The 26,149-nt window shown below is 47.3% G+C and overlaps 2 protein-coding genes and 1 long non-coding RNA gene across 6 annotated transcripts in view; 2 read left to right on the top strand and 1 right to left on the bottom strand.

The window, feature by feature from the left end:
• Window positions 1-126: 126 nt before the first annotated feature.
• On the top strand, window positions 127-17,261 carry OAZ2 (ornithine decarboxylase antizyme 2). The gene is made up of 5 exons (XM_077880417.1): window positions 127-145; window positions 215-378; window positions 14,676-14,851; window positions 15,673-15,758; window positions 16,014-17,261. The coding sequence occupies exons 1-5, from the start codon at window positions 127-129 to the stop codon at window positions 16,142-16,144; spliced, it is 576 nt and encodes a 191-aa protein (XP_077736543.1). The 3' UTR covers window positions 16,145-17,261.
• Window positions 2,296-13,438, top strand: LOC144303368 (uncharacterized). Its single transcript, XR_013370441.1, has 3 exons — window positions 2,296-4,180; window positions 4,365-4,440; window positions 13,284-13,438. It is a non-coding gene; the product is annotated as an uncharacterized LOC144303368 (long non-coding RNA).
• Window positions 17,262-18,650: 1,389 nt separating the features above from the next.
• ZNF609 (zinc finger protein 609) overlaps window positions 18,651-26,149 on the bottom strand; it is a 208,939-nt gene continuing 201,440 nt past the window's right edge. For all 4 annotated transcript variants that reach the window (XM_077881405.1, XM_077881404.1, XM_077881406.1 and 1 more), the window contains 4 exons: window positions 24,399-24,574; window positions 23,955-24,171; window positions 23,366-23,444; window positions 18,651-23,045 (listed from right to left, as the gene is read on the bottom strand). In XM_077881405.1, coding sequence (XP_077737531.1) covers window positions 23,371-23,444; window positions 23,955-24,171; window positions 24,399-24,574 — 467 coding nt within the window. In that variant the 3' untranslated portion in view covers window positions 18,651-23,045; window positions 23,366-23,370. The remainder of the gene's footprint in view (window positions 23,046-23,365; window positions 23,445-23,954; window positions 24,172-24,398; window positions 24,575-26,149) is intronic.

Genomic DNA, 26,149 nt, shown 5'->3' with positions numbered 1-26,149 from the left:
CCCCGCCCCGCCCCCAGCCCCTCAGCCCCTCAGCCCCCGGTGCGCCTGCGCGGAGGCGGGGCCGGGCTTTGCCCTTTGTTGTGGGCCCCAGTTTCCCAGGACACCGTGCGGCGCTGGGGTGGGGCTATGCAGATGAGGCCCGGGGGCGGGGCGGTTGCGGCGGCGTCGGCGGCGGCGGCCGGGGAGGGTCAGTTGGAGGCAGGCGCTCGCTGAGGCAGGAGGAGGGCTCTGGGCCCGCGGCCTGACAGGGACTTAGCCCGCAGAGATCGGCCCCGCGCGCGCGACCCCACACCCACCCTCTCATCCACCTACCCACTCCCTGCGCCGCCTCCTCCCACCCTGAGCAGAGCCGCCGAGGATGATAAACACCCAGGACAGGTAACGGCCCGGCCCAGCTCCCCGCCCCCATCCTCCCCTCATCTGCTCCAGAGGGCCTCCCCCAACCCCGGCCGGTTCTAGCCCCCGCAGCGGGGCCTCTCCGCCCCGCACTGGGTCCCTTCCCCACTTGAGCCACCGCAGTCCGAGCCCCCAGCCCCGCAGCGGGGCCTCCTTCCGTCCTTTAGCCCCCTCCCTCCTGCCCGGCCCATCCCCCCCACCCGGGCCTCCTCCTCCCCCAACCCCCCCCCCCCCATCAGACGCGGACCCAACCTTTCAGTCAAGTCCCCATTTCTTTTAAGTCCCGTCGGACGGTGCCCCATTCCCTAGACTGGGCTTTCTCCCTCATCCAGGTTCCTCAAATTATTTCCCATTTTCCCCAGATCTTTCTTCCTCCCGCTTTAAGTCACTTAACCCTTCCCTTCGAATCTCTTCCCTTCAAACTGCATCCTCCAACCAAACCCTTCTCTTATCACGGCCGCCCCTCCCCCAGTCGGGCTCCAACCTTCAGCTCTCCACTGGACTAATTCCCCCTCCCCCTTCCCCTCCCCGGTTTCTCAGGCCTAATAGTTTTTACGGTGATGCCCCCTCGTCCCATTGGTCCCTTACTCCTGCTTGGCCTTTTCCCATCCTTCCTCCCTCGACACCCCTTTCCCAGTTAGGCCCCGTTTTCCCCGTCTCCCAGCCGCCTTTTATTTCTCAAACGCTTCGGACTTGACTCCTGTTCGCCGCCCTATTTCCCTACTGGGGTTTCCCCCAACACTTCTAAACACAGCTACCCTCTAGACACTTTCAGCTGGAACTCATCTTTACTCTTATTTTACCCTTCTTAATTGAATCCCATCTTCAGATCATTAGATCTTAGAACTCAGCCCTGCTTGCTTCCATTGAAGGCCTACTCTCTTTCCCTGGCCTTCCAGTGCCTTCAGATCAGGCCCCAGTACTGGATCAGGGTCAGTACTCTGGATACTGGGGCTTTGCAAATTTCCTCCCTCAACACCTGATCCCAGTGTTCCCCATTAATTGGAGAGAAAGGCTGCATATCTTTCTGAAACAGCACCAGTGGTTTTCTAAACTTGCCTCCTATATACTTTGCCCTGCTCATACTAGACAGGATTGATCATTCAGCTTTCCTCTCTCTACCTCTCCTCTTTTTCCTAAGGCAGCCCTTGTCATCCGTCTCTTCTCATACATACCCGGTGTTTCTGCCCCAAACTCTGTGAAACTGTTCCATAATCCTGATTCCTCACAATTTTTAACCCTAGTTGCTTCTACATCAGAATGTCTTCCATTTACGATTTGGGTCTAATTCTCTTCCTCATTTTTCCTCCTAGACTTGTTGCTGTCCCTTCCAAAATTAGCCTGAAGCTCATTTAGTTCTCCACACCAGACCCTTTGTCCCCAGATTTGGCCTTATGGCCTCTGTTCCACACCTGGGCATCATTGTTTTGCAAGCAGATCTATTCCCTGCAGATCCTCCTTAAATTGTGCCGTGGCCTGGCAGAGCTAGACTGTTGTTCCTTTTACAAACATATCCTTCCTTATTGCCTTTTTTCCCCGTGGGGCTCCACCTGCCATTCAAGGTTCCTCTCAAACTTGGGCTTCCTTTTCCCTAAGGTGGTCTCTGACATGCCATCTCCCAGTCTTTTAGCAGCACCATCCTTAAATATTCCAGCTGGGTTTTAGTTTTTCTTGTATCTCCGTATTTCTCAGCCCTGGCTGCACATTGGAAAAATCAGTCTACCTGGACTCCACCTTGAAAGATCTGGTGTGATTGGCCTAGGGTGGGGCCTGGTTATTAGTATATATCTTTAAAGCTCTCTCGATAATTCTTTGTAATATGCAGCAAGGGCTAAGAACCACTGCCCCCCCCCCCCCCCCCAAGATCTTTCTCATCATATTTCTTTAGTGAGTGTCAGCTCTTTCTTTACCGAAAAGGGCCTTGTTTCCTTCAGGGCTTTCTTAGTCTTTCTCAGGTGCTGTCCAGAAATACCCAAGATACCCACAGCAGACTCTTAAATTCTACCTTGAGTTACTCTGTTCTCAGCCATTGGCCATTTTCATTCTCAGGCTCTTATTTAGCCCCCAACACCTCTGTTTCTTCCCTACATGCAGAAAGAAAATTCACTCATTTCCTGGTTTGTTATGGTTGTATTTGGCTCATTACCCTTACCTCTCAAGACTTCTTTACCCATTCTATTTTCCTTTTCTGAGACTGTCAATGTCCATGTCCCTTCGCAGTCCCTGCTTTTATTATATCTTCTCTATCCAGCCCCTCTGGAGCTGAGGAGGTGGAGGTGGATATATACTTGGATGGTGCTGGATGCCAGAGGTGGTGTTTGTGGTAAAGCTGTGTGTGATGAGGATAAGACAGCAGGTATGAGAGAGGGCAGGATAAAGTGCAGGGGTGGAAGGAAGCAAAGGAACCTACAGGAAAATCTGCCAAAAGGGTATATGAGATGGATTTGCTTTTCTGTTCCATATTTTTGTCTCCACAGTAGGGTTTGGAAGGTGGTATGGTTTCAGCAGGCATTCTCTGGCATCCTCTGGACTGAGCTGGTCTGGTGCCAAGTCCTTTGCAGGCTGAGCCTTGAGAGTTTGGCATTTTGAACCAACACATAAGGGTCTTCATTGATTGTGAGGCTGTGAGACCTGAGTTCTAGTTTGGGCTTAGCTAGTGTGCTTCCATGTAAAAAGAAGGGATTGAATTTGCTTAATTTAAGATTCCTTCCAGCTTCTTAAGTGGCAAAACAGGCTTGTCTCCAGGGCCCTTGCTTAGTGTGTTGGTAATTTGAGGGGCTTGGCTGTATGAAAGGCAGGTGGAGGGAGGAGCCAGCTGGCCTGCCAGGGCCTGGGCAGGAGCGAGGCCTTGGATCAGGCTCCTCCACTTTGGCCTGGGGGTGGGGTGGTGTGTGTGCAGGGTGTCTGGTTTCTTTGAGTTATGGCAATGCTGTTTCCATAACATGTTTCCCAGCCTCCTCTGGCCTGCCCATAACTTTCTAAAAGGATCCTGGTAGAGCCCTAACTGGGGATTCCGATAAGAGCCGGATGTTCTTCCCAGTCTGTGTGCTTGGTGTTTTGTATCCGCAGAGAGGAGGGGGAGCTGGCTAGGAGTTTAGCTCTCATTGGGTGGGGGATGGGCTCTCTATCTTCCCTGGCTCCAGTGAACTACTCTAGAGGTGGAGGCTTGGTTTCCTGGAAGAAATAGTTGCAGAGGAGCCGGTAGTATGTTTTGAAAACAAAGCTTTTCCTTTTCAGTTTTGTTTCAATTAGTACTTCCAGAATGTCAAAATTCCTGATGGTGGGGGCAGGAAGGGGACACCAGGGACAAGCACTTTTATCATGGTTTTTGAACATGAGGTTTAAGTCCGAGGAAATGAAGCTTCAAGGCCTTGCTCTCCCTGGATTTGTAGGGGCAGGAAGACAGTTCTGGCTGAGGCCAGCTTAGTACCTTGTGACAGTACAGTATGTGGAGAAAAGCTTGCCCTGGCTTTATCCATATTATAATCAATCTTTGATTGGCTTTGAGAAGCATTTGGCTCCACAGGTATTTTCTCTTGGGGGTGGACAGAGCACATGAGCACATTAGAGATACCCTGAGTGTCTTCACAGAATGGTTCCCTGGGTAACAGAATTTTTTTCTCCCCCAAGAATATGGTTTTGGTTATTCCTCATTTATTAGCACTATGGCTTATTGGGTGTGGGATAGTAGGGTGAGCAAGTTTTCCTACCATGTACCTTCAAGGTCATTCCACAGAGAGAGACAGAGAGTCCTAGTATCGTTGGGAATCCCCCCAAATTGAAGGTATGCTTCAGAAAGCCGTGTGGACTAATAATAGTCATTCTTCACTCTGCCAACAAATCCAAATTTAGCGTCAGAGCTGCTCAGAAATGTAAAAATGGGGACTGAGGAGTGGGGTAGAGGATGTTACATATGTGCATTTCTAGAGAAAAAAAAGTAATTCATCCCTTCTTGAAACTGTATGCAGTGTTGATTCAAGTTGGTGCCATGACTTGCGAGGCTATGAAGCCTAATTGAAAGCTATACCAGAAATAGCCAAGTCGGTGAGCAAGAATTTTGTTACTTGAAGTGAACAAAACCGGTAGTTTCCTGTTGGCAGAATAAAATGCTTTGTATAAGATAAGCCTTAAGAAAATTTCCTAGGTCTTTGATACCATATTAATGATGAAATAAGTCTGTTGTGGGAAGAGGGGCTGGAACTGGTGATGAGTTTATTATACAAACTAGATCAAGGTACTTTAAGGTCTAATTTTAAAGAATGAGTACCTTGCCATCCATCCACCTCTGTAGCGTATGTGGGTCTGCCTACCTTTGGCAGATGATGTACCAATATCAGTTGTGTATAGGAAGATAAACAGACCTCAGAGGTGGATATTCTAGCTGCCACCACAAGTACATTTCTTGTGGAGAATCAACCAAAACCCAGTTTTGCTTTCAGTCTGTGATTCAGAGTGGTGATGTCATTTTCTGTATAATTGTGCTTAGCAAGTAGACTCCCTTTGGCATACAGAACAGCCCTAGCGAAATGACTTATGACTGGCATCTGACCAGAGTCCTTTTCTCATATGGGAAAGGAATTGGCAGCTGGAAATTAGCCTCTACGGTCCCACTAGACTGGAGGTGGCCATCACCTCCTACCTTTCTTCCTACTACTTCTTAGCTGAATGTGATGGCAGCCCTGATTGGTCCCTCTTTGCATAGGAATTAGTCATCAGAGACCTTTCTAGTCTCCGTAAAAGCAGCCTGTGTGAGGGAAGTCTGGGCTTAGAGAGTGTTCTGTGAGGTAGAGCCTGAGACATGAATGGATCAGAAAAGGTTGAAAGAGGGGAGTGAATGTAGAAGCTTGGGAATGTGGTTTTTTTATGTCTTTTCCCTTGAATACCACAAGGTAGGTAATAATACCAAGGCTATATGCCCCGACCCTGACAGGTAATGGAAACCAGAGAGAAGAAAGTGGCAAGCTCAGGCCACTGATTCAAGTGAAACACAATCAAAAGTATATTAAGGAGAATATGAATCCACATATTTGTTAGATGTAGCTGAATAGGACTTAGCCACAGAATTATATTAAATCTCTATGTAGCAGGCCGTCCCCTGCTTTGAGCACAGTAAATATAAAAATCAAAACTGACAAAGTCAACTGGAAGTGATTCTTTAACAGGAGATTCTCTAACAGGAGATCCTCTATCAAGAGATTTAAGTTCCTTTCTTTAAATAGTAAGTACCCTAAAGATTTAAAAATAGGATTTGAATTATAAAAATTTGATTTACTAGCAACACTCCCCAGGAATACATCTGCTATATACCCTGCCTGTCTGTAACCAGTGTATGAAATTATAACTTGCTAAGGACATTTCAGGCAGCAGTTTCACAGAATGCTTTGAATTAGAGGCAGCAGGATATGATGTGTTGGTAGCACTCATGTATCCTGAGGAGTGTTTCCAAGGGCATGTCTGATAACAACTGAGAAAATAAAAGGCACTAACAGATAGGCTCTAATCTCCCATCTTTCTTCTGAACTGAGTTGGATACTTGACACCCTCATTTCCAGCGTGATATATTTTTTTCTTCTCCAAAAGCAAGACCAGCCCAGCTGTTTGGGTTTAGTCTGATAACATTTGATACTTCTTAATGAGTCTGATCTTTTCAGTCTCTAGACTGAGCTTAAGTCCTCTTTTTGATGGTAAAGATTAAACTATGCCTGCCCCTTACTGGAGTGAGCAAGATTTGAGGAAGGAATGGAAAAAGCTGGGCATTGGAACCAGTAGAAACACAACTTTACTGAATACAAAACCTAATCTGCTTTGGATCTTATGACAGAAGGGCCTGTGTTTAGAAGCTACTTTCACTGTGCAAAAGTTCCTGCAAGATTCACTGTTCTCTGTTGAAATTGGTGGCATACCATTTTGAAGACTAAAGTCAATACACGAACAGAAGGCTTTTTTTTTTTTTTAATAATTATTTTAAAGTAATCTCTGCCCCCAATGTGGGGCTTGAACTCATGACCCTGTGATCAAGAGTCATGCTCTACCAACTGAGTCAGCCAGGTTCCCCTATTCTTTTAAGTTGAAAAATAACTGATATGCTATGTTGTATTAGTTTCAGGTGATTTAGTATTTATATACATTACAAAATGGTACCATGAATCACCATACAAAGTTGTTACAATATTATTGACTATATTTCCTGTGTCTTACATTATAGGTCTTATTTATTTTGTAAATGGAGGGTTGTACCTTTTAATCCTCTTCACCTGTTTAATCCTCTGGCAATTGTCAGTTCTCTGTATAAGTCTGTTTCTGTTTTGTTCCTTTAGATTCTGTGCATAACTGAAATCATAAAGTATTGGTCTTTCTCTGTCTCACGTATCTCACTTAGTGTCATGCCCTTTAGGTTTATCCGTGTTCTCACAAAGGGTAAGATTTCTTCTTTTTCATGGCCGAGTAGTATACCATTGTGTATATATACACCACATCTTCATTCATATATTGCTGGACAGTTTCTGTATCTTGGCCTTCATAAATAATGGTGTGATGAACATAGGGTATCTTTTTGAATTAATATTTTCATTTTTTTTCAGATAAATATCTAGAAGTGGAATTGCTGGATCTTATGGTAGTTGTATTTTTAATTTTTTGAGGAACCTCCATAATCTATTTCTTTTTTTTTTTAATTTTTTAAAAATTAATTAATTTATTTATGATAGTCACAGAGAGAGGGAGAGAGAGAGAGAGAGAGAGAGAGAGAGGCAGAGACACAGGCAGAGGGAGAAGCAGGCTCCATACACCGGGAGCCCGATGTGGGATTCAATCCCGGGTCTCCAGGATCGCGCCCTGGGCCAAAGGCAGGCGCTAAACCGCTGCGCCACCCAGGGATCCCCATAATCTATTTCATGATAACCGCACCAGTTTGCATTCCTACCAACAGTGCACAAAGGTTCCTTTTTTTCTCCACGTTCTCACTGTTTATTTTTTCTTTTTTTCTTAAAGATTTTATTCATTTATTCATGAGACACACACACGGTGTGGGGGAGGGGGGAAGGAGAGAGACAGGCAGAGACACAGGCAGAGGGAGAAGCAGGCCCCATGCAGGGAGCCCAACATGGGACTCAATTCTGGGTCTCCAGGATCAGGCCCTGGGCTGAAGGCGGCGCTAAACCACTGAGCCACTGGGCTGCCCTCTTTTTTTTTAAGAGAAGGGGAGTGAGAGGGAGAGAGAATCTCAAGCAGGTTCCATGCTGGAGGAGAGGCCCAGTCTCAACCCTAAGGTCATGACCTGAGCTGAAATCCAAGAGTTGGCTGCTCAACAGACTTAGCCACCAACACTTATTTCTTGTCATTTTGATACTGGCCATTCTGGCAGATATGAGGTGACGTATCACTGGTTTTGACTTGCATTTCCCTGATGATTAGTGATGTTGAGCATCTTTTCATATGCCTGTTGGGCATCTGAATATCTTCTTTGGGAATGCCTGCTGAGGCCCTCTGCTCATTTTTTAAAAAAGATTTATTTATTTGTTTTAGAGAGCATGAGTGGGGGTAGGAGCAGAGGGAAACAAATCCTCAAGCAGGGATGCCTGGGTGGCTCAGTGATTGAGTGCCTGCATTCTGCCCAGGGTGTGATCCTAGAGTCCCAGGATCAGTCCCACATCGGGCTTCCTGCAGGGAGCCTGCTTCTCCCTCGGCCTGTGTCTCTGCCTCTCTCATGAATAAATAAATAAAATCTTAAAAAAAAAAAAAAATCCTCAACAGAGTCCCCACTGAGTGCAGAGCCCGATTTGGTGCTTGATCCCACGACCCTGAGATCATAACCTGAGCTGAAATCAAGAGTCAGATGCTCAACTGAGCCACCCAGACACCCTTCCTCTGCCTTTTTAAAAATCAGATTATTTTTTGATATTGAGTCATAGGAGTTGTTTTTTTGTTTTTTAGATTTTAGTTTTTTACTTTATACCCACTGTGGGGCTTGAACTCCTGACCCTGAGATCAAGAGTTGCATGCTCCACTAAGTCAGCCAGGTGACCTTGTATGAGTTCTTTATATATTTTGGATGTTAATCCCTTATTGGATATATCATTTGCGAATATTTTCATCCATTCACTCGGTTGCCTTTTTGTTTTGTTGAGTTTCCTTTGCAAGCTTTTTAGTTCTATGTAGTCCCATTTGTTTATTTTTGCTTTTATTGTCCTTGCCTAAGGAGGCAGATACAGGAAAATAGTGCTAAGACTAATGAAGAGCTTACTGCTACATTTTCTAGGTATTTTATAGTTTCATGTTTTACATTTAAGTCTTTAATCCATCTTGAATTTAGTTTTGTGTATGGCATGAGAAAGTGGTCCAGTTTTATTCTTTTGCATTTAAGTGTCCAGTTTTCCCAACACCATTTTTTGAAGAGACCATCTTTTCTCCATTGTATATTTTTGCTTCCTTTGTCAGATATTTTTTAAAGATTTTATTTATAAATAAATATAAGAGATACACAGAGGCATAGGCAGAGGGAGAAGCAGGCTCCCCGTGGGGAGCCCGATGTGGGACTCAATCCCAGGACCCCAGGATCGTGCCTTGAGCTGAAGGCAGATGCTCAACTGCTGAGCCACCCAGGTGCCCCCTTTGTCATAGATTAATTAAATATATGTGTGTGGGTTTATTTCTGGGCTCTCTATTATGTTCCACTGATCTATGTATCTCTTTTTGTGCCAATACCATACCGCTTTGAATACTATAACTTTGTAGTATACTTTGAAATCTGAGAATGTGATGCCTTCAGCTTTGTTTTTGAGTCTCAAGATTGCTTTGGCTATTTGGGCTCTTTTGTGGTACCATACAAACTTTTAAGATTATTTGTTCTAGTTCTGTGAAAAATGCCATTGGTATTTTGATAGAGCTTGCACGGAGTTTTTGATTGCTTTGGGTAGTATGGACGTTTTAACAATATTGTTCCAGTTCATGTCATGGTATATCTTTGCATTTGTTTGTATCTCCGTTTCTTTCATCAATGTCTTACAGTTTTCAGAGTACAGTTTTTTTTACTTCCTTGGTTCAATTTAGTCCTAAATATATATATTTTTTATTTCGTAAAGATTTATTTATTTCTTCATGAGAGACAGAGGCAGAGGGGGAGAAGCAGGCTCCATGCAGGGAGCCTGATGTGGGACTTGATCCCAGGACCTTGAGATCACGACCTGAGCCAAAGACAGATGCTCAAGTGCTGAGCCACCCAGGTGTCCCTAAATATTTTTTTTTAAAGATTTTATTTATTCATGAGAGACACACAGAGAGGCAAAGACATAGGGTGAGCAAGAAGCAGGGAGCCTGGGCAGCCCCCATGGCTCAGTGGCTTAGCACCACCTACAGCCTAGGGCGTGATCCTGGAGACCCAGGATCGAGTCCCACGTAGGGTTCCCTGCGTGGAGCCTGCTTCTCCCTCTGCCTGTGTCTCTGCCTCTCTCTCTCTCTCTCTCTGTGTCTCTCATGAATAAATAAATAAAATCTTAAAAAAAAAAAAAGCAGGGAGCCTGATGCCAGGACCCTGGGATCATAACCTGAGCCAAAGGCAGCTCAACCACAGAGCCACCCAGGCATCCATTTTTTTTTTTTTTAATGCAATTGTAAATAGGATTATTTTCTTAATTTCTCCTTCTGGTAGTTTGTTATTAGTATATATAAATGCAACAGCTTTTTGTAAATTGATTTTGTATCCTGTAACCTTACTAAACTGATTTATTCTTAAGGTTTTTGGTGGAGGTACTGGGGTTTTTTTATATATATAGTAGCATGTCCTCTACAACTAGTGACAAGGTACCTTTTATTTATTTTTCTTGCCTAATTGCTGATCATGCCCTTAATTTCTTTACCACATATGTACCCATCTCCCTGTCCTTCTCACTTCAGAAATGACAATCAAGCTTTTTGAAAGAGAAGCAATTTGCCATTCACAGCAAATAACAGAAAGCAGACCATTATGATGGGTGATAATTGTTGATTGTGAACTCCAGTCTACTAAATTTATTCTAAACCTTAGCTGTTTCTCTTAGGGAAGTGGATCCCAGGATGGGGACCTGAAAAACCCTTCCATCCTCACTCACAGAGACACTTGCTCTTGTGCAGACTTTGTTGGGGATGAGGAGGAATTTCCAGGATCCTTGTGTGTAAGAGTGGGGAAATAAATGGTTTGTTACCATGGGATAGACTTCTTGCATTTACTTGAGTGAGCGCATGGGTTAGGGCTAAACATAGGGCAGGCCCTAGGGATTATTTCTAGGAGACAAAGGGGATTCTGGATCTAAAAAAAGGAAAACCCACCTTATTCTGATCTTTCTAGTAGATTGGCCCCATTGCTTCTGCCATTTGCAAGTAAAAATTAGCCCATAATGAAGATGGTGGTTGGAATGGCTATCAGGTTGGATGTGCTCTCATCTAGAACCAGGGAGGAAAAAAACAAACAGGGAGGCACAATTTTCTGGGAATGGGAGTCTGAGGTTAGCACCAGAATTCTAGTACTGCAAGGTGATCTGGTGGTTTTGTGAACCTATGTAGTTCTGGTATCCAAGGCCATATCTCGTCTACTCCAGAGAAGTTTGCCAGTTCTTGGGTAGCTCCACTGACTAATACATTGCAAGCCAGCTTTCTTCAGTGGCCCAGGCTTCCTGGTGTTACTGCAAGAACCTCAACAAAGACCCAAAGTGGTCACCAGGGAATGGGAACAGAACCATGTCGTGTGTGTGGGGGGGTGGGGTGGGAGGTGGGGGTGGGTGTATATACCTTTCTTAGGGAAGCCCCTGCTTAATTTATTCTGGCCTGAACACTATTCTGTCCCTTAACACATTGGAATAGGGGGATGATAATCATTCATTGTCCCTAGAAGAAAAGAAGTCCCTCCGTGAAAATAACATATATCATGCCCCTTCTGCTAGTTTGTGTTGGCAAGGCTGAGAATGGGGGGTGTGGTGAGGATGGCCTGAGGCTTTCTAGAGGAGGCAGGAGGTGGTGCCATGTGTTTTTTTACCCCAGGTGTTGTTGATGCTGCTCCAGGCCCACAGATACTTCCCTGGGAACTCCCATCTCCCAATGAAATTCCTTTTCTTTTTAAAAAAGATTTATTTATTGAAGATTGAGTGTGTGTGTGTATATGAGTGCCAGCTGGGGGAGGGGCAGGAGAGAGAATCTCAAGTGGACTCCCCACTGAGTGTGGAACCTGACACAGCTTGATACCAGGATCCTGAGATCATGACCTGAGCCAAAATCAGGAGTCAGATGTTTAACCAACTGAGGCACCCAAGAGCCCCACAATGAAATTTTTAAGTGTGACTTCAGGCCCCTGGTTGAAATCCTTGAGAGAAAGAGGAGCTGAGCTAGATCAATGATGGGTTTGGACTTCCTGTCTCAGCTGGAATGTTCACATGGGTCTCTTAGAGTACTGAGAATCTTAATTGGATGCCCCTTTGGTTATTGTACCATTGCCATGGTAGGTGTGAGTTCTGTTTTGTCACTCTGAGCCCAAGTGAAAAACTCAAATCTGGTATGCCATGCCACATAAAGCAAAAAGTGTGAAGAATGTGCCTTGCATCAGATTACAACTGGCTTTCAGGGGGAAAAAAAAAACCCTTGATTTATGTCATATGCTGATTTCTGTGGTGTAAATACTTCCCCTATGGCCTATTCGAGCTACCAACATGACATTATTAAACACACAGTTGGGAAGAGATGGGCACAGTCGTGTGAGCTGGCTCTAGCACACCCCAGCAGTGGCCCTCCCATATGTCTTCCATTGCATCGAAGCTGCTTAGAGGCTGGGGTGTTGGGGCCATGGGACGGGTGTGTTGCTGACTCGTGGTATACATGCACAGGCAGCCTGCTGCTTTCCCTGCTTCACTGGCTATTGGCCTGTGAAGTGAGCTACAGCTCAGCCTGAGGAACCACTTAATCAGATTTCAGAGAAGGCAGTGGAACAGATCTGGAGCCCTGTTGGGTCCACCTGAAAATCAGGACGGGCAGTAAGGGCACACACCTGGAGATGACCAGGAACTCCTTTAGGAGCCTTTCATCCTCTAATTCTGATTATTATTATTATTATTATTATTTTTCTAATTCTGATTATTGGCTTCCTTAGTTCCCAGCAAATATACCTTCTCTCAGCCCACCCCTGACATATGCCTGAGTGTCCATTCTAATTGTATCAGTATTACCTAAACTCCCATGCTCAGGTCAGATTCTAGCAAAGAAGGGCGAAGAAGCCCAACATTTGGTGGCACACCAGGGACAAACTCAGACCATAATACTGTGTACTACAGTATACCTCTTCTCTGAGAACCAAATCCCTGGATTTAATTCACTTCTTGACCCTGGAGAGATTTGGGTTATTGATTTCTTGTCCAAGTCTTTTGTTTAGATTGGGGAGGAGGTCATTGGAAAAGTGGTTGGAAAAGGAGTTCCTCAGGGACAAGGTACCTAGCCCATGTGATCTCTTAAGACTCCTATACCTCTCCAGCCGGAAGTGACTGTGTAGGTGTTGAAATTGCCACGTAGGTTGTTGAAGTACTGTCAGAATAAGGAAAGGGACGGGGGGGACAGGGTTTTAAAGCCTTGAAGGGAAGCCAGAATCTGGTTCCTCTCAGGGTTCGCCAGTGCCACAGAGATTTATGTTGAACAGGTGCTCCTCTGGTCAGATATGTCCAGCTGGGCTCCCTTAGCGCATCTGGGGCTCCCTCTGCTCTTGAAGCACAGCAGTAGGTCTGGAAGGTGAAGCTGAAAGGATGGGGGTGGGGGTGGGGGGTCCTGGTACAGCTTTAGAGCACTTAGGGAGAGCCAGGGCAGAGGTTGGAGTGAGATGTTGTGTTAAATCTTTAAGTCTTGGTGTTTACTGTTCTTACCTTCTCTGTCTTTTGCAGTAGTATTTTGCCTTTGAGTAACTGTCCCCAGCTCCAGTGCTGCAGGCACATTGTTCCGGGGCCTCTGTGGTGCTCCTGATGCCCCTCACCCACTGTCGAAGATCCCCGGTGGGCGAGGGGGCGGCAGGGATCCTTCTCTCTCAGCTCTAATATATAAGGTAAGGAGGACTCTGGGGTGGAAAGCTTGGAGCACAGCAGTCTCAGATTGCACTCAGCTGGTGCTTAAGGGCAGATATTGCTGCCTTTAGTCTTAGGCCAGTAGGGGAATCAAGAAGGACTCCTTCAACTGAGGCTGATGTGGCTTTTGGGAGTATCAGGAGGAGGAGATCTACATTAAGCAAATGCTGCCATCTTCTTAGCTTGGTGGTCAGCACTTCAGTGTCGGTTCAGGGTCCTGAGTGGAAAGGAGAATGATGAAGGGGGGCATCATTTCTCAATGATGAAATTTCTCATTTTTTCTTTTGAAATTTCTCAAGTTTTTCTTGAGAAATACCTAGGGCCGGGAGGAGCAGTTGCCCACGCCTGTTAGGCATTTTGATTTTCATCCCTAATTGAAATTGGGGGTGGGCTGAGGGGGAAGGAGAAGGGGTTTTGCAGCTCTATCATCTGTCATCCTGGCAGCATAGGGTAACATCCCAGGAGCTTGAGAGAATCTTGGCAATCTGCTCTGAGAATGATTTGGGCTGGGGTAGCCAGCTCTTTGCTGCCCTTTAATCTCCTGATTGAGGCCCAGAAGTTGGTTTAGCTTCTCAAGATTGGCACTGAAGGGTAGCAGGATGGCTGAGTTCTGGTCTCTTGAGGTTGTGCCCAAGGGAGACAACATGGACCTGTAGTCTACCTGGAAGCAGGCTTTGGTTGAGCTGGGCTCCAGCCAAGGCCTCACATATATCCTCATTTATTTGTTCTGTTTCTCTTTCAGAGAGAGAAGGGAAAGAGATTGGTGTTGGTGGGACACACTTGGGTTTAGAGTCTGGGAGACCTGGTTTGAATCTCAACTCTGTCATTTACTAGCTCTGGAGCCCCGGGTCAGTTGCTTAATTGTTCTGGGCCCCTAGTATCTCAGGTTTAAATGGGGATATTAATAACTACCTCAGATGCTTCTGATGGTGACTGAGAAATGGGAAAGCACCTGCATAGTACTTGGCATCTAGTGGACACCTGGTAAATGTTTCCCTTCCTGTCATGCTGGCCTTTAGCTGCCATCAGCTGGTCTTTGTTGATGAGTGACGATGGCTCCATTTAGCTGGCATGCAGCTCTCCATTTTCAGTATGCCCTTCATCCCATACTACCCTGAGACTGGCCCTAGAAGTCTCCAGGACCACTGAGGTTAGGGAGCCTGTGATGTGGCTAGAGCAGTAGTGACCTGGTCGTCTGACCTGATCTCTTCCCAGGACGAGAAGCTCACTGTGACCCAGGACCTCCCTGTGAATGATGGAAAACCTCACATTGTCCACTTCCAGTATGAGGTCACCGAGGTGAAAGTCTCTTCCTGGGATGCAGTCCTGTCCAGCCAGAGCCTGTTTGTAGAAATCCCAGATGGATTATTAGCTGATGGGAGCAAAGAAGGGTAAGGAGCAAGTGCTGGGGAAGGGGAAGGAGGGTCCATTCCAGAGAAGGGACTGTGCTCATTGGGCTTCACAGATGAACAGGGAAGGTCTGCCACCTTATCTAGCTCTAGGTTTCCCAAGCTGATACCAGTTCGTGACAGCTTATTTTTAGCCAGTAAAACAGGCCTGCTGTGGGTTGTAATTAAAGGCGATCATTATCACATTAACCAGATCGGTCATTTAATCGCTCCCTGGTTCACTCTTTTCAGCAGACGTTAAGTCCCCTTGAGCCGCCATACAATGATGCAGTTCAAACGGGCAGGAAGCTCTGAGATACAGTGGGATTTTATTGGATTGGGCAAGGCCCTCCAAGGCAGTCAGGTATATAAGGCACAGCTGTAGAGTTGGAGTTCTCTTGAGTGCCCCTAGCTTGTGAGGAAATCCTTTTAGGCATGTCAGGGCCCAGAGTCCCATCTGTCTCAGTGGCAAGTGGTCATCAAACTTGGCAACTTTGGAAGACCCCTGAGAAAAACTAGGTTCTTTTCCTAGGCCCCATACTATCTTGTGAACTGCATTGGTGAAGTTGGTTAGCATTAATTTCAGATGAAAAATCCTTATTCCAGGAAGAGAGATAATTCAGTAACATTTTTCTTTGGATTGTGGCTTTTTCTAAAAAAAAATAGGAAGCTCTATTTTTCTCTTCAAATAGGAAGCTTCTCCCTGGCAGTTCCCTATTTATAATGCTGGCTGTAAGCCTCAGAGAAGGTTTTTCTGAGGGTGGGTAGGTGGGAAGTCTAGAGAGGTGGTAGTGGGCCTGAGTTGTTTTCTTTGTCTCTGGCAGATTGTTAGCACTGCTAGAGTTTGCTGAAGAGAAGATGAAAGTGAACTACGTCTTCATCTGCTTCAGGAAGGGCCGAGAAGACAGAGGTGAGAAATCAAAGTAGCCTGAGACCTACTGCCCAGACAGTGAGGAAGGAGTGAGGGGTAAGGGCCTCCTTATTCAGTGAAGTAGGACTCTTGAGTTTGCCAGTATAAATCCTGGGAAATCCTAGGGGTGGGAGTGCCTGCCTGCAGGGGCTCTAGTGAAGGCCTCATGCTTATTCCATCTTTGTTTTTTGTTTTCCCTCGAATTGAACCTACCCTTGTGTTTCTCATCAGAATCCTTTTTACACTCTTCTGCAGCTCCACTCCTGAAGACCTTCAGCTTCTTGGGCTTTGAGATTGTGCGTCCAGGCCATCCCTGTGTTCCCTCTCGGCCAGATGTGATGTTCATGGTTTACCCCCTGGACCAGAACTTGTCCGATGAGGACTAATGGTCATAGAGGATGCTTTGCCCAAGAGCCACAGTGGGGGAAGAGGGGAAGTTAGGCAGCCCTGGGACAGAGAAGGGGGCTCCTTGCTGTCTAGGGAAGGACACTGAGGGGCTCAGGGTGAAGGTTGCCTATTGTGTTCTTGGAGTTGACTCGTTGAAATTGTTTTCCATAAAGAACAGTATAAACATATTATTCACATGTAATCACCAATAGTAAATGAAGATGTTTATGAACTGGCATTAGAAGCTTTTTAAACTGCGCTGTGTGACGTGCTCTATCTAGCCTAGGGGAGGACATTGCCTAGAGGGGGAGGGGCTGTCTGGGTCCAGGGGCGAGGGCTGGTGGGCAGCACCATCAGGCTCAGGTTCCCCTGCTGTTGGGCTTTCTTTTTTGGTTTTTAAGACTTGTGTATTTTCTTTCTTTGCTTCCTGTTAACCCAGGGACTCCTGAGTAGAGGCTTTCCAGCCCCTGGGCTGTGTCCTTGTTTTTCGACACTCTGCCTGGGCTCCTCTGTGTGCATTTGTGTCTGGCCTGGAGAAGCCAGGTCTGACCCCCTCCTTCTTTATAGCTTAGTGTTACTCTGGCATTTGGTTAAGCTGGCTTAATCTGTTTAATGTTATCAGTGCATTTTAAATAGGGGCATTGAAGTTCACTCCCACCACCAGGGCTTTCTTTGGGGTGCCTGGGCCTTAAGACACTAGCCAAACTCCCAATTCTCAAATCACAGCTAGTAGTTCTTGCTCCTGGCTGCAGGCCAGGCCCCAAGGGGTCTCCTTCCTAGGGTCACAAAGAGCAGAGAGGAAGAGGAATAGCAACTCAGGGCCTGGGGGTTGTGTGGGATCTGATCTTAGGGACTGGATGCCTCTGCCTGGCTGAGTATAGTGCTGACTGCCCCTCCTCTCCTCCTAACAGGTTCTGAATAGTGCCTGAGCCCCTGCCCCATAGGGCTGAGGGGTGGGACTGGGGGTGTACAAGTGGCCTACCCTTTTCTGTTTTCACTGAACGGCTTGTTCTGAGGTGAGAAGAAGGGGAGAGCTCTAGATTGGGCTAGAGGGGGTGGGGGTGTCAGGGAGGCAAGTGTGTTGTGTTACTGTGTCAATAAACTGATTTAAAGTTTGTGGTTGGTCTGTTCTTCATTCCTGTACCAGGACCAGCTTTCTACCACTACTCTTTTGAGTGTAGAGCATAACGTAGCGGGGGTGTGATACATACTTCTTAGGGGGGAAAAGCTGCAGTGCCTCAGGACGGTTAAACCAGCTGAAGCCTCTGGGGCCACATTACACTGCACAACACAGTTGCTAGGAGTCTGGAACAAACTGCCAGTACCCCCTAGAGAGGTATGTATATATCAGCTTCATCCAAAATAGAGGCTATACCCGGGATCCATTCTCAGTGTTTCTTTTTGTATAGAAGGCTGGGTCCTGAAACTGGGTTCTGACTTTCGAGTGGAGCTGCCCTGACATTCTCATTCCTGGAGGTGTTTGAAGAAAGCAGCACACACCCTCCCTGGGAGGGGGATGTGATTGCCATTCCTCTTGCACCACCAGCCTGATTAATAAAGCTCTCAGTGGCACTGTAGGGAGCTAGCTTTTTTAACCGCCCCCCCCCCCCAAAAGCCCCTAGGCTCCACACCCAACATGGGGCTTGAACTCACAACCCTGGGGTCAAGAGTTGGATGTTCTACTGCCTGAGCCAGCCAGACACCCTTTAACTACTCCTTTTTAATCTTCTAAGGGCTTACTAGCAATTTTTTTTTTCCCTTTTGCTTCTGTTTCCCAAGTACTAGGCAGGTTTTTCTTCTTACCATATCTTTGGAACTATCTAGTGTTGAGCTGTGGCTATCCTTAGGTTTTCTGAGTCTTTGGCCCCTTTTCACAGTGTTCTGTGGAGCTGGTTTGGTTTTCACACCAGGCTATGTTTATTAACTTTGGACTCCACCTGGTGCTCTTTAAAAGTGAATGTAACACTTCCCCCTTCCGCAGTGTTAGGAGGTCTGGGCCCAGACATTCAGCTGGAATAGGAAGGACTGGAAGAGGTCTTCCACTTGAGATAACCCCTAGAGGCAGCATAAAGACTGGAAAACAGTCACTGCCCTGAGACACCTTCAGCAGAGGGCCTCGGGAATGTGGACAATGGCCAAGGTAACGAAGGCAGTTTAGGATCATGTTAAATTGAAGCTCAGGGAATCCATCTACAAGACTGGGATAGACAAGACAAAACTCAGTCCTTGATGGTTCCTTCAGACAAGCAGAGGCAACAGGAGACACGCCTGAGGTTCTGCTGCCATCTGTTGGTGGAGCCCCTTCAATACAGCTAGAGGCAGAAAGGGCTGAACTGGAAACCCAGGCACTCACTCAAGATTTCCCTTTCAAAAAGAAAAATTCTGCTAGATAGGATCACTGGTGGGAAAGAAATATGACACCCAAAAGCTTCACTCCAATTAAAAAAGTAACTTAGAAGATATAATAATTTGAGGGGTGATGGATAAGGCAAACTTAAGTCTAAATTTAAGAACAGGGACATTAAAAACTTTATTCAATAAATACAACAAATAATTTAAAAATATACTTCAATTCCAAAGCCAATTAAGAAAAGGAAGTAGAGAAAGGGGAAAAAAGGGGGAGGAGATCAGAGGAAAAAGAGAAAGTTCAAGAGGCAGAACAATGGTTTGGTTGGGCTGTGTTTCAGAATGTACCACCCTTTAAAATTCTGATCAAATGCTCTCGACTCCTAAACCCTTAGCCCTTGTTCTGATGGGGTGGCCATAGGAGTCTACCAGCCAGGAATGATTCTCTGGGCTCTGGATCAGAGCGTTCCGGAGGCTGGAATCTGGGGGGAGCGTCAGGGGGACAGTTTCTCACTCATTCCTAAAAAACCATCCGTTCTAACTCCCAGGCAGGTTTAAGTAGTGCAAACTCTTAAGCATAGAGAGCTCCCAGCTGCATAGTTTCACAAGTGAGTGTCCAAAGCTAGGGCCTCCGGAAGACAGGTCCCCGGTCCCAGGGTATGGAGGGGTCCAAAGCCACTTTGGTGAATGGTAGGTCTAAGGGGGAAGACGGGAGAGGCCAGGGCACAGGATAAAGCCCCTGGCTTCAGCCAAGCAGCCAAGCCAGAAAACACTGCTGGGCAAGAAAGGGCTCAGGTAGTCTGGACACTGGATTCAACAGTTTGCCATCAGCCAGGGAAGGTGGAGCTGAGGATGCAGATGGAGCAGGGCCAGGAAGATCAGGAAAGCTGAGGGAAAACAGAAAAGTAGGGAGGAAGGAGGAGGCAGCTCAGCAGCAAACTCCAGGAGAAATAACCAGCAGCCCTCACAGATTTGTGATTGTCTCTTAAAAAGATTTATTTTCTCTTCTTGCCTGAATGTACAAAGGCAAAAAGAGTACAGTTTGTATATATATATATTTATATATATATATATAAAAAACAAGGAACTTGGTAATGTACACTTTACAGAAGGGAAGAATCAGGAAGACTGAAATTAAATCCAACAGAGCAACGCCAATGGAACAAAAGCTATGAACAGCAACACTGCCCCTCCAGCCCGGGCCTCCAGCTCGCCCCAACCTGCTCCCAATGGGGGGGCTGAGCACCAAGGCAAGCGGGTGGGCTGGGGCCAGAGGGGCTGGGGGCGGGGCCTGGGAGGGGCTTGATCCCAGGAGGGGCCCATGGCAGAGGATCATCAGAAAGCTTCCTGGGATGCCCTAGTAGTAAAACGAATGACAAAGGCCCAGAATCATGGGGCCAGCTAGCTGCCCAGTTGAATCACAGGGGCAGGAGAGTAGACACTGGGATGGTGACAGGGTAGATAGTGTAATAAGTGACATGGGTGACCTCAAAGCCCGTGTATGGTAACTCTAGCCCTTCTTCAGCCTCCCCCTCCCAAACCCGAAGCCACGTCCTCTCACCCTCGCCTTGGAGCCTGGACAGAAGACTCAAGAATCACCGTTTCATTTCACAGAGTGCCCTCTTAACCCTTCTGCATGTGGTCTTTTGACCTGGAGACGTGTAGAGGGGATGAGGTAAGAGAAGGGAACTTCATACATGTACAGGCAGGGAAGGGGATAAAGGAAACCAGCACATCTTAACTGAAGCAGCAGAGGTGAACCCTAAAGAGCAGCTCTCCCAGCCCTGGCTGGCCTAGCTGGGGTGAGAGGCTCCTTCCCTCTAGCCTCTTGGTGCAGAGCCCTATGAGCGAGGTCTCGGAAGAGGCCTGGGCAGGGGTAGCTCACAGTGAGCCTTGGTCTGATGGTCGTGGCCCTTAATGGCACACTTCGCTGGCCTTTGCTTGCAGGGTGGGATCCTTGTTGAGGGGCTGATCTCTCTGAGCAGGTCACTGCAGCCACAGGTACCCCTGCCTGTGGGCTGCCTCCTCATATACAGCGACTGGAGGTGGACAGCAGATCCTTCCCTTGGCACTTGTCAAGGATCTCTGTTTCCTCCCTGCTGCTGCTGCTTCATGTTGTTTCAGGGAGGGAAGACTGGACCTGGCGAGGACCGGGGACTGGGAGAAGGCAGTGCTATGCTGCCATTGTCTCTTTTACCTGCTTATCTGGGCAGCTCAGCTCCTACTCTTGTACAGAGGCTTGGATATAAGGATCAGAGAGCCAAATGTTTTTTAAGGAAAAGAAAAAAAAAAAAAAAAAAAGAAAAAGCTGTCCCCTTCTGCAGAACCCAAGACTGCCCTGCTAATACAGAAGTTCCTCTTCTCTGTGTTACAGAACAAAGTGGAAAGGGCAGGAATGTGGAGCCAGGCCTGCCCAACGGGAAAGAAAATTACTCCAACGGTATCTTTACAATATGTACAGAGTACGCTGTAAGCCAGCGCCACAGATACAAAACACACAACAATATTTAAAACAAACAGGAACAGAGATGGGCCCTTGGCTCCACCCCACAGGAGCCTGGGAGGGCATAATCAGGCTGAAATTCCGAGTCATCCTCTTGGTGGGGGTGACTCAGGTTAGGTGGGGTGAAGGTGTCCAAACCAACTACTTCCATGGATGAAAGGGAAGTCACTCCCCAGAACACTGCCCTCTGGGTTAGCAGGAGGCAGAGGGAATGATGGGGGCAAGGGAGGCCTGCTAAATGGTCTAAAAGAGTGGGTTTTAGGGGAGGGCTCAGAACCCAATTTGAATAAAAACAATGACGTGAAAACCCAGAGGAAAGGTCTAGGGGCTCCTCTTGGGCAAATGACCCTAAGCCATTCAGAGTAGGGCTTCAGGGTTCTTAGAAAGCAGCCTCTGCCGGGCATTGTGCTTACTGTCCTCCACCTCCATGCCCCAAATGGAGTCAGAGCCAAGTCCTTGCTCTTAAATGGTCACTTTGGCACTCTGGTCACAAATACCCCTCTCTAGCCTAGGCTGGTGTGTGTCAGTCTTTCTCAGTCCAGAAGATCAAGGAAAGATAGCCAAGGGGAACTAAGGGATGATATCTCAAAAGCAAAATAAGAGCTCCCCATACCTTGGGGAAGAAGTGACTCCAATAAAGCTACCAAATCATTGTCCGTTTCCTAGGGCAAAGAGCATAAAGCTGGACTGGTAGACTGTTTCTACGGAGAGCAGAGAAATGTCTGCTGCCTCACAGCTCCACTGAGAAACACTCTGTGGCTCTGAGGAGTAATGGCTTGGATGTATCATCCCAGGGTCTAAGGAATACCTAACTTCCCATGGCCAGTGGCCCCTAAAGCAAAAAAGTGTGTTACAAAAAAACACAGCTTATATTGGCACACACGGGGTTATAGATTGAGCTATATAAAATCATGTACTTGTATACAGAGGAATTGGGCTGTTATATTTGTGGCCCTAAATGAGGAGGATGCTCTGATGGCTGAATGGACAGGACACCTCTAAGAACTGCTGGGTGCTCCCAGGGTCTGCCTCCCGGGCCTTGCCCTACGGTGACCTCGCAGACTCTAAAGCTCCCCATGCTGGGGGGAATACTATTTTACCTGCCTGAGTCTTCAGAGCCAAGCAGTGGAAAAGAAAAGGAGCGATCAGCATGGGGATCCCCCTGGGAAAGGCACCAAGGGGTCAGGAGGAAAGAGAAAAGGGCAAGGAGTCGGGGGCTAAGAAGCAGCAGGACTCAGTGGGGATGCAGGTTCTACTTCACAGACTCCATTCATGCTCCAGCTCCAGCTTACTCCCAGTATCCCTGGGGAGCCCTCTGCTGGTGTTGGGACCCCGGCCCTCTGTTTGACGGGTTTGACGGGCAGCCCAAGGCCACGGTGGGGCAAATGCCTTGGTCTTCCTTTCCAGGCTAGGCTCTGAGCATTTATATGTGCTCATGTGAGAGGGGAGAAGTCTTCATGTCTGAAGACCTTGTTTTCACAAATACAGAGAGAAAACAGCCCCTAATTTCTTTCCTGAGATTCTAATTCCTCCACATGCTGCCAGTTCCCAGGGCCCAAACTGCTGGGGAGATGCAGGAATCTGGTGATTGTGGTAATGACGGTGAGAGGGGTATGGCTGCTGTGCTGTCTTCAGACCTTACCCAGAGCTTGGGAGTCCCTCCCCAGGGTTGCGGTGGGGGGTGTTGGCACTGCTCCGGCAGCTGACCAGGCCTTGGGGAACAGAGCAGTGACTTCTCTGGGCTGAGGCCATGTTCCCCTGGTTGCTCCCCATGCCTTCATCTCCACATGGGCCACAATAGTCACAACTGTGGCCGAGAGAATAAATATTTTTGCTAGGTACCAGCTCTCCAGCTCCTGAGGAAGAGGGAGGGTCGGGGAGTCCGGGGATCTGGTGGAGGTGAGATAGCCAAGGGTCTGCCTTCGGTCATGGTGGAACGGCAAACAGGATGATCAACACCATTTAACTGATGTCTAAATGGCACCTCCAGCACCTCCTTGGGTGAGCCAGTCCGGGCCCGTGAAGCTGACTTTATCCGGGCACTTGGTGTTCTGCAAGGGAAACATGGACAGATAACCAGGCACTCAGCCTGCTGGTATAACAACCACCAGGTGGCACTCTGACAAAATGAACTGCAAGGGAGGCCAGTCCTGGCCCCATGGGGACCGTTCCTGTTGGACAGCTCTTGGCAGATGTACATGGCTTAACCAGACACTGAGAGACTCCTACAAGAGGCTTGGCCAGGGTTACACCATTTCCAGACCACTGACCCCACACAGCTTTCCCTCACCTAGGCTCCACAGGAAATTCTGTGATCTAGGTATCAACTATCCCTGCTTTATGTGTTGTTCCAAATTAAAAAGTGACTTACCATTCTCACCTCCGTGGGGGTGGGTAGAGTGAGGGGGTTGAGCCTTGCTGGCTCGCAACAATGGCTGTAGAAGAAAGCCCTAAGTGAGAAGGAAGACATGTTTAGTGTAACACTCCCAGAACCTCCGATTAAACATTTTATCAGCTTGGTGGGTAATGGGAGGAGTTGCTCCTTAAATTCCTAACTCAAAAAAAAAAAAAAAAAAAAAATCCTAGCTCCACTGAGTTTGGGGTGCTGACCGAAAAAAAATCTGATACTCGGCCAGATATAGTGGCTGTGGATAGTATATATAGTAAGGCTCTATGTTTCAGCTGCTTGTTGCTCTTTGGCTATGAGAATACCTGGTCCTTATTCTTCTGAATATCAAAGCCAATTTCCTAGAGGAGTCTGAGAGTCCCTAAGCTCCATGAGAGGAAATAAATGTCACATGCTTTAATGACGGTCTGCAGGGAGCTAAGATCCTGGACAGATTAGAAGCTCAAGAAAAAATAAAAGAGGATTCTTGCTGGGGGGTCCCTTGCTGTGAGCAATGCTACTCTGCTAGTGGGATGACATTATAAGGGGAAGAGAGGTAGGGAAGGAGGGTTACCTGCTGCATAGGGTAAGTTGTACTGTGCTGGGAGCAACGAGTACCCCAAGTGGTGGTGGTGGTGGTGTGTGGACATCAGGCGCTGAGAAGGGGAGGTGCGGGGCCGGTCTACATTCCTTTCACCCCCTCCTGCTCCTCCGACACTGCTACAGCTGCCACCACCCCCAACCACCCCACAACCTCCTCGATCTCTCTCCTGAGACGTTTTATCAGTTATCTGGAAAAAAAAGCAGACACAAAAGTACTACTGTGAGACACACAGATGACAGTGAATACTCCAAGCCCACATTAGGACTCCTTACAAAGAATCGTGGAGGTGCCTGGTAAAGTCAATGCCAAGTCAGCCAGGCTGCCCTGTAGTTAAGACCTGAACTTGCCTGCCCAGCTTTTTCCACACCCTGGATCTGGCCCCACAGGGTTTTGGTAGCAGCCAGTGCCACTTACCGTGGGAGACTTGCTCTTGTAGTGACTGGCATGCTGCTGTAAGATGTCCAGAGCTTTGGACTCTGAGCTGGATTTACAACTGACACTGGGGCTGGCTCGTGCCTTGTCAGCATCTTCACCCCCTGAGACCTTGCTGCCATATGGGGAGAAAGAGTAGCTGGAAGGTAGGTAGGAACCTGGGGAAAGAGAAATAAAGTAGTCAGAAATGAGAGAAGTAGAACAAACTCAGCTTAAGTGAGCTTGGTTAGGCAGGTATCAGCTTTCCTAGGCAGAGGCTGAGATATTTTCTACCATGGTGTCTTCAGGCTTGAAACTCTTAGTTTGTCCTTTCTTTACTGAGCTCTAGAGAGATATTAGGAACATGGCCCTCAACTTCTGGGGAATCAGCTTCCCTAGAGCCCTAGTCTCAGAGATTCATCTTGGAGAGGCATTATGGTAAAGTGGAAAGATCAGAGGATTTAAGAGTCAGATGACTGGGCTCAAATCTACCTCTCAAGACTTACCAGCTGGGTAAGCCTTGAGCTAATTAACAACCCTTCCGAGCTTGTTTCTTTACCATCAAGAGGAAGATACCAATACTACTCCACAGAGAAGAGGAAACAAGATACTGTATGTAAATCACTGAGTACAGTGTCTGGCCCACAGCAGGCACTCATCAAGTGGAAGTATTTTTTTTTAAATATTTTATTTATTTATTCATAGACACTGAGAGAGAGAGAGGCAGAGACACAGGCAGAGGGAGAAGCAGGCTCCATGCAGGGAACCCTATGTGGGACTCGATCCCAGGTCTCCAGGATCACACCCCAGGCTGCAGGCGGCGCCAAACCGCTGCGCCACTGGGGCTGCCCATCAAGTGGAAGTATTATTTTTATATGGATGGATGGGGTAACAGGGAGAAAGGAACACCACAGGGTGAGACAATTTCCTAGCTCTGTTTGAAAAGCTTACTTGCGCTAGGGTTTGCCTTGCAGTGTTCAACCAGGATATCAAGACTATTTAGGCTGCTTTTTGATAGGGAGGTGGGAGCTATGAGGAGTGACAGAAGTGGTCTTCTGCTCTAGAAGCATCCCATGTGGCTCTTCGGACAATGGAAACCAGTGAGGAATTGAACAGGAGCATTGTCTTCTAACAAGTTAAAAAAAACACTCCCCAAGAACTCATGGATGGCAGAGTCAGGATCTTATCTTTCCCAAACTGAATGTTTTCAATCGGACTTTCCCTTACTCTGATTTCAAACAGCTCTTCCTCTCTCCCACCGTCCTCCCACTTTCCAGCTGAACATCATCCTGTAAATGAAGACATGCACTGTCCTAGTTTGCATTGTATTTGTTCCACGTGCCTCTCCTGCTACAATTAAGTTGTAAGCTCCTTGAAGAGGGAACTAGTCTTTTTTTATATTCCCCAAAGTGCCTAGCCCATTGCAAAATGTAGAGTGTAGTGTTTAAAAAAATCCCCACTGAGGGAAGGTAGTGGCAGTGGTAGAGGGGAGTTTTGCCTTCAGTTATTTGGGAAAAGAGACCAGAGAGGCATGACTATAGTGGGAGCAAGACAGAGTGACGCAGTCCCACAGACCGTAGTCAGGGGCCATTCAAGGTGCTCGGGACTAGACTGGCCACTCATAGAATGTCCTATTCAAAACAGGGCAGTCATCTGAGCTTCATTAAGCCTTGGGGCCATGCAAGAAAACTGGCTCTCAGGATGCCTGGGTGGCTCAGTGGTTGAGCGTCTGCTTTCGGCTCAGGGTGTGATCC

Source organism: Canis aureus, chromosome 32 (genome assembly GCF_053574225.1).
Source record: "Canis aureus isolate CA01 chromosome 32, VMU_Caureus_v.1.0, whole genome shotgun sequence".
Classification (NCBI taxonomy): domain Eukaryota; kingdom Metazoa; phylum Chordata; class Mammalia; order Carnivora; family Canidae; genus Canis; species Canis aureus.
Note: the sequence above shows the minus strand (reverse complement) of the source record. Positions and strands in the feature narration are given on the sequence as shown.